Source organism: Dama dama, chromosome 27 (genome assembly GCF_033118175.1).
Source record: "Dama dama isolate Ldn47 chromosome 27, ASM3311817v1, whole genome shotgun sequence".
In the NCBI taxonomy this organism is placed as follows: domain Eukaryota; kingdom Metazoa; phylum Chordata; class Mammalia; order Artiodactyla; family Cervidae; genus Dama; species Dama dama.
Genome location: NC_083707.1, coordinates 58,486,774 through 58,494,104, shown reverse-complemented (window position 1 = coordinate 58,494,104; position 7,331 = coordinate 58,486,774). Strand labels below are relative to the sequence as shown.

At 45.0% G+C, this 7,331-nt stretch overlaps 1 protein-coding gene across 1 annotated transcript; it reads right to left on the bottom strand.

Moving 5' to 3' along the window:
• Positions 1-1,587: 1,587 nt before the first annotated feature.
• On the bottom strand, positions 1,588-6,054 carry PMAIP1 (phorbol-12-myristate-13-acetate-induced protein 1). Its single transcript, XM_061130737.1, has 2 exons — positions 5,794-6,054; positions 1,588-3,303 (listed from the first exon to the last, which is right to left on the bottom strand). The coding sequence occupies exons 1-2, from the start codon at positions 5,849-5,851 to the stop codon at positions 3,197-3,199; spliced, it is 165 nt and encodes a 54-aa protein (XP_060986720.1). The 5' UTR covers positions 5,852-6,054; the 3' UTR covers positions 1,588-3,196.
• Between the last annotated feature and the right edge of the window lie 1,277 nt (positions 6,055-7,331).

Below are 7,331 nucleotides of genomic sequence, written 5' to 3'. Positions count from 1 at the left end.
ACCACAAGGGACCTTGACGATCCGGGTCTCTGACTGCAGAGGAGTAACTGACTCAGACAGGCTGCCTCAGTCGGTTACACAGCTCCGCAGACTCTCAGACCCCCGCCTGGAAGCGTCCGGCCGCAGCACTCCAAAGTGGGCCACGCTGTTGCATCCTCACTCTCGGTCGCTGTTCTCTTTCCAAGGTGTATCTTCTGGGGTGTCTTCCACTCTGACAAAGGTGTGAGGAGTCTGACGGACTTCTCACCATTTATGTCGTCTTCCCCTCTGACAAAGGTGTGACGAGTCTGACGGACTTCTCACCATTTATAACGTGCCTGCCCAGCGTGGTGTATGTATGTGGGCAGTTATTGCAAGGGATTAAAACCCATAATCACAGGGCCCAGCATCTTTAGACTGAAGAACTTGTTTCATTCCTAGATACAGGATAGATGATAGATACATAGATTCTTCCCAAATAGAGACTATTGAGGTTTTCTTTTAAATCTAAGTGCAAATCAAAAAGTATTTTTTAATTCATAGTAGCTCTTTGTTGGTCAATAGATACAATTATGTGGACATCATGAGAACTTTTTGACATTTAAATAGAGTTCTCAAATAGACTCACAGAGAACAAACTTATGGTTACCAGAGGGAAGGAACAGTTAAGAATTTGAGATCCACATGTACACACTCCCGCAGAGCACATGGAACTCTGCTCAGCGTCACGTGGCAGCCGGGATGGGAGGGGGTTTGGGGGAGAAAGAATACATGTATGTATGCGTATGACTGAGTCTCTCTGCTCTGCACCTTAAACTATCACATTAATTGGCTATACTCTAAAATAAAGTTTTTTTAAAATGGGAGTTCTCAGAGAATAATGCTCAGACCATCAAACACGGGCCCCACCTTTTCTGAAGCCAGGCTCCCCGCACCCGTTTTGCAGCCATCAGCTCCCCCAGCCGCCTTCCCCCGCGGCCCTTCCTCTCTCCGCACCTGAGGGCGGCGATTCACATCCCAGGACCTCAGCACACTCAGGCCGGCAGGGGAGGGTCGGGGAGGCGGCTCTGCAGCAGAGGCGAGAAGGCAGGGGGATCTCTGGAGCCCTCCCGCTCAGACAGGAAGGCCGCTGGGGTCACACCTCCTTCAGCACATGACTAGTTGCAGATGATGCAATACCTGCTGCACGGGGCTGGGGCGGCGGGAGGCAGCAACTCAGGGCAGCTACAGAAACAGCACCCGAGTCCCCTCGCCTGGCAGGCAGACCCGGAGCAGCCAGGGCCCCGGCCTCAGCAAACCTCTAGGTTAGACCATGAGTCTCCACCGCCTGCCTCAGTCTCCAGGCATCCATCTGCAGCACACGGCAGCACTCGAGACCTCTGCCTGGCATTCATTTCCTATTTTTCCCTACTTCTTTTCCCAATTAAAGCCTAAGTCTCTAGGGAGCAGAAATCACGCCAAATGTCCCGGTAGAACCTATTCCCACCACAGGACTGGGGCAGAGGTGGTTTGGTCAGGAGGTAACTGCTCATGGAGGTTACTGAAAATATTCTGGTTTTACAACGAACACTCAGTAGCTTACACGATGAAAAATAAACACACAGAAAAGAATGATGGTAAATTTTAATAGGTTACAGCTACAGTATCAAATTTTAATTGTATATATGTATAAATACAGTTATAGACCATAAATATCCACAGCAAAACATTCTCCTCTAGGCAGATAATGCCCCACCCCCCCAAAAAAAGTCTTTGCAACTAAATAAACTAACAGCTTTAAGTAATACTGAAGAAAAAACATGCTGAGGTAATTTTTCATCTAAAGTGACTACAGCCTATATTAAAACATTCTTCCTGAAAGAGTTCAAGTAGCTGTGAAACCCTCGCCTCAAAATTCCAAAATACACCTTTATTATCAAACGAAACAAAAAATAGTTTAATGATAAATAAGTAAAATAAATAAGATTATTCCTGCTGAAATTCAATCATAACAGTATTATTTCTTTTTTATATATTTGTGGAGTTTTGTTGATAGCCTGGCCTTTTAATAATTGAAAACAAAGAATTCATGAAGCCTGTCTTACCTATTACTCTAACACTATATATATAGATAGATAATACATATATTGCAGATGAAGTTATGCATATGTATGTAAATGGGATTTTCATTCTGGATGAGCAATCTGTTCCTTTTGAAAAATATATGTATGTATCTCAATTATGAAAACGTGCTTAATCTCTCTTAAAAGATCACTCTTATACAATATACACTGAGTATAAGAAAGGACATTTTACAGATTTTAGAAATTTCTTTAAAAACATTCATTTTCTTATCAACAGTTATATTAGAATATTCATCTTACCAAGTTTTAATTACAGCAATTAAAAATCTATCGCTTTTTAAATTATTCCAAGTTATGCAAAATCCCCATGCTTCTTTTTCTTTTCTGCAAGAATTTCACTGGCACCAAGTAACACTTCAGATTTTTTCAAAGCATATCACTTCCCAGTTTGAGGCTCATTGGAACACACTTAGTAAAAGGTCTTCTGAACAGAAACAACAATACATCTTAACTCAAAAGAAACTTTCAAATTAGTTTATATGTAGTGACCTATGAAATTAACATTCACTATCACATTCAGTGTTCTCAAAAGAAAAATTTTACTCTTAACAAAATAATATATATAAACCCAAAGATTACAGTGTCCTGGTACTGTCACCCAAAAGTAGAAACAAACATGGAATATATTGTTTCTCAGCCCGACCATAGTCTATAATCATTTGTCAGTTCCTCTTACACTGGGCAGCAACCTTCAGCAAAAATACTAGAACAAGTCTCTAAACAAAACCAAAACGTATAAAGAATTGATTCCCTATGTTCAAAGCTCCTCCATTCTTGTTTTAAAATGAACAAAGTAGATTTTTAATGTTCTCCAATCCCAAACAAGACTTGTGGCAAACCTCGGACAGAAATTCATGTGTGTTGTTGTATCCATCTTCAGTGTGTTGTATCCATCTTCAGTGTGTTGTATCCATCTTCGTTTCCAAGAGCATTCAAAAGCAAATGAGAGTTCCCTTCACGTTCTTCTCCATTACAAAGCAGTCTCTCCGCTAATTGATGAAATTTGCATTTACTGGGGAATCTTCTGATGAAATCTGCACCTACTGAGGAATCTTCCTTTTGAAAGGAGTCTCCTCATTGGAAAGCTTCTTAAGTCAAGTTCCTGAGCGGAGGAGTTTGGATATCAGATTCACAAGTTTCTGCCGGAAATTCAGTTTATCTCCAATTCTCCTCAACTGAAGAGCACACTCAACTTCAGGATCTGAAAAGGAAAGCAAAGTATCAGTTACACTGACGTTGCAAACTGAAGCCGGCAAGAGTTAATACACCCATCCCAAGGACAAGTTGAGTATTTATCCCATAAAGCATTATCTTAACTTTATGTACACTTGTTTTCTGAATGTAAAGAAAGAAAAGCAACTTATACCACATGACATACACAAACATATAGTGACTCATAAACAGAAATAATTAAGCAAAAATAAACTTGATTTTTTTTTTTTTTTTGAGCATCCTGGATGAAGCAATGTTATCTTACTTTCAAATATAGACATTTATGTCATACACCACAAAGAGTGAGTGAGTTTCACAGCCTCAGGTGATGTCATCCTTTTCTTTATCACTTAAGATTGGCTAGAGAAAGAAAAGTTAAATTCTTTTATGTTATTTTCAAGTACAACTCACTTTGTAAATGGCAATAATTCATAGTTCAGATTATGCCCTCATAATATGTAAATCTAAATGCATTATTATCCTCATTTAAACAACTCTTTCAAGTTCATAAAAGCTTATTCTAAAATTAAGTCCACATTTTCTAAAATAACTTAAAATTTTAAAACAAGTTCTTCCCAATCTGTACCAATCCACTGCCTCTATGGAGATGAGTGAAGCAAAAAAACAAACAATGTTTAGTTCACGTGTTTACTATTTTTTAAGATTAAGATACTGTAATAAGCTGAATATAAGGAGAAAGTAATATTTATCATCTAATTTCTAAGTAAACTTTTATAGTAAATGAAACCAACACCAAACCTAAACTGATTTTCTTGGGTAGTGCAAAAAGCAATTCAACTTCTTTTTGGTACATTTCAACATCATGATCATGATCACTAAAAACCATTATGACTACAAATTAAAAACTGATTTACTTTGTAAACAGTCCCTGCAAATACCCTATTTAGGCTCAAAATAACCAAATTCTCTTTTTACAAGAGCTAGGTAAAATTTTCATAATTCCTAAAAAAAAAAAATTAATAATCCCTAACAAGACACCTAATAAATTTTCTAAGATATATTTCTTTATAGGCTATAGGATCAGGCATTCGGAAAAGTATTTAGTAAGACATGTCCTTTTCAGTTGAGTTAGAAATACTAACACAATCCTAAAAAAACAATCATTATTCAGCCTACCGTTTTGAAAGCCCTGAATTGTAACAGAAAAAATTATCCCTTTCATCAAGAAAAAAAAAAAAGAGAAAACAGCACCTAGTTGCTTCCTTAATGATTTTATTACATCTATAAATGTATTAATTAAAAAACATAACTATGTGTGGTGATGGATGTTAAATTTATTACAGTAATCATGTCACAACTGATACATATTTCAAATCATTACGCTGTTCACCTAAAACTAAGACAATGTTATATGTCACTTACATTTCAATTTTTTTATGTCTTACCATCTAATCAAGTTTAAGAGGGACCTTTTTGCTATCCCTTATTAATGGGGGCTCAGTTCGACGGTTAAGGTTATGCAATTCTCTGCAACATAGCCAGAACTCTTGGACATCACAAAAGATGGACAAAGCTTCTTCCCTCCGAAGGGACACAGAACAGCCTTGTGCCAACTTAGCCACGGCCACACTGGCCATGCACCACTTCATTTGCACGCCCAAGGGGCCCCCTAAAATTAAACTAAGTTTAAAAGGGACCCGATACCGTCTGAGGTAACAGCAGTATGACCCACACGGATTTCCAGCCCACGGTCTTACTTCTTTGCTACTGCTCCTTAGCAGACGTCTGCCTTGTTTGATAAAATTTATAAAAGCGGGGAGGAGGGCAGCTGACCTGAAGTTACTTAATGGAGCTACATGGATGGGGAAGGGCGGAGGAAGGGATGGATTAAACAACACTGTGGACCATCCCCTGTTTTTTTTCCTACGCCATTTCTGTAACTAATACCTACTCTTAAAATGTTATACTTTTAACTAAGAAGCCAGGCCTTCTAGCCTTCTGACCTCGTTGGTCCTTTCGGGGCTTCCATGACCCTCCATCCGTCCTTTGCAGAACTGGGACGGCATCAAGCGTTATTATCGCTTTTGTTGGTGCTGGGGCTGGAGACAGCCGTCAGACGGAGAAGGGTCCTCAAAAGGTCCTGGACCCCGGAGGAAAAGGGCCTGTCTCGGGAACCGCTGAGCGCCAGCGGCGCCCCCGGCCGTGACAATGACTTTCTCCGCGTGGCCCCGGCGCGGGCGAGCGCAGACGGAAGGCAGGCGAAGGAGAGACCCCAGCGCCCAGACCCCGCTCACACGCAGCAGCATCCCCATCGCAAGGCGCGCCCCTTCCCTCGCCACCGCCAGCGCGCCGGGCTAAACCCGAAGAGCTTCCCGGAGGCGCCCCTAAAGCACGTGCCAGGGCGCGGGTCCCGCCCGGCTCTTAGGCCCCGGAACAACGGGCTGCCCCTGCCCGGACCGAAACAGCGACCCCGGCCCCCTTCCCGGTCAGAATCTCCGCGGGCCCCAGTTCTCCCTACCTGCTGAGACCCGCGTGGGGCTCGGCTGGGTGCTCCTACGAGACCTCCTTCCAGGCATCTCTGCAGACGGCCGCCGGTAGACCCCGGCAACTCAGGGATGCAACCCGAGCACCTCGGGTCTGCAGGACGCGGGCCGCAAGCGGGGCAAACGGGTCGGAGCCGACGGTCCGCACGGAGCAGGAGAAACTAAACTGCGCGCTTGCGGGGACCTTGCAGCTCTGGCGCCCGCCGCAGCCCGCGCTCGGGTCTTACGGGGACTTCCCGGTGACGTAGCGAAACCCGCCGCGGGTCCCGCCCCCGCCCAGACCCCGCCCCCAGCCCCGGCCCCGCCCCCGGCCCGGGCCCGGCGCCGTGGGGGGCGGGGCGCGTCCGCGCCACTCGCCGGCCTGGGACCCCGGAGGCGGGGCCGAGCCGGGCTCAGCGCGGGAGGGAGGCCCGATCCGGCCCCGAAATTACTTCCTGGACGGAGGCCTCGGCTGCAGGCGTGGCTGGGTCTAGGAGCTGCGAGCGGGGAAGGGTTGTCCTCGCGGAACAGCTGCGGATGGGGAGGCCTGGAGCGTCATCTTTATCATAAACGGGCAATCGGAGACTCTCGTAAACAAACCCCTGAAGGGGTCGGGAAAGGACAGTGTTCAAACTCGAGGCGTGTGGGAAGTTTTCAGGGGAAAATGAGAACACTTTAATTACGGTAGAGAAGCTGCCAGAAGCTTAAGTGAAACTGAAACTGGTTGGGAAGCTCACTGCAAACTAAAAGCCTGGAGCAAAAGAGGGAACACTGTTCGGATTTGGAAAATGCTTTGGGGGGTTGGGGGGAGAAGGAAAGTGGGTGAGAAGTGGCTGTTCTCTGCCGCCGGGTGAGGACAGTGGTTTTAAAAGCAGAGTGCATTCCCCCTGGGTCGGTCTAAAACAGCAACAAAAATAGTAGGTTATTATGTGGACAACTTTCAAACGCTCCCCTGGGGGGAGAAATGAGGGATTTGGGAATATGTATTTGCCCGATGTTTGGCTGGCCCTCGAATAATTCCATTATTATAAAGAGAAGCAATCACTCGTGCTAGGGAACAGATCCTGAGAATTTGGCGCTGAGGGCTTCCGAAGACTTTCTCATCCTGTCCTCGGAACAACCTGATCGAGCGGACATTCTCACCACTGTGGCCACTTTCCGGGTGTGAAAACTGAAGGTTTATAGAGATGAAGTGAGCTACGCAAGCTCACACAGGCCGAGAGCAGCGGGGGGATCTGAACCCAGGCAGGACCATCCCAAGCAGGACGTCTTACCCGCATCTGCGGCCTTCCCAGGAATCACAGTTTCTTAGAAAACAAGCGTTCTTCATGTATGTGCGTGCTAAGTCGCTTCAGTCGTGTCCGACTCTTTGCGACCCCATGGACTGTAGCCCACCAGGATCCTCTGTCCATGGGATTCTCCAGGCAAGAAAACTGGAGTGGGTTGCCATGCCCTCCTCCAGGGAATCTTCCTGACCCAGGGATCGAACCTGCGTCTCCTGTAGCTCCTGCATTGCAGGCAGATTCGTTACAGC

Coding starts and splice junctions, on each gene's coding strand:
- PMAIP1 (XM_061130737.1), bottom strand. CDS start 5,851: ATGCCTGGAAGGAGGTCTCGTAGGAGCACCCAGCCGAGCCCCACGCGG. Junction 3,304..5,793: donor CCCCACGCGGGTCTCAGCAG/GTAGGGAGAACT, acceptor TTTCCTTTTCAG/ATCCTGAAGTTGAGTGTGCT.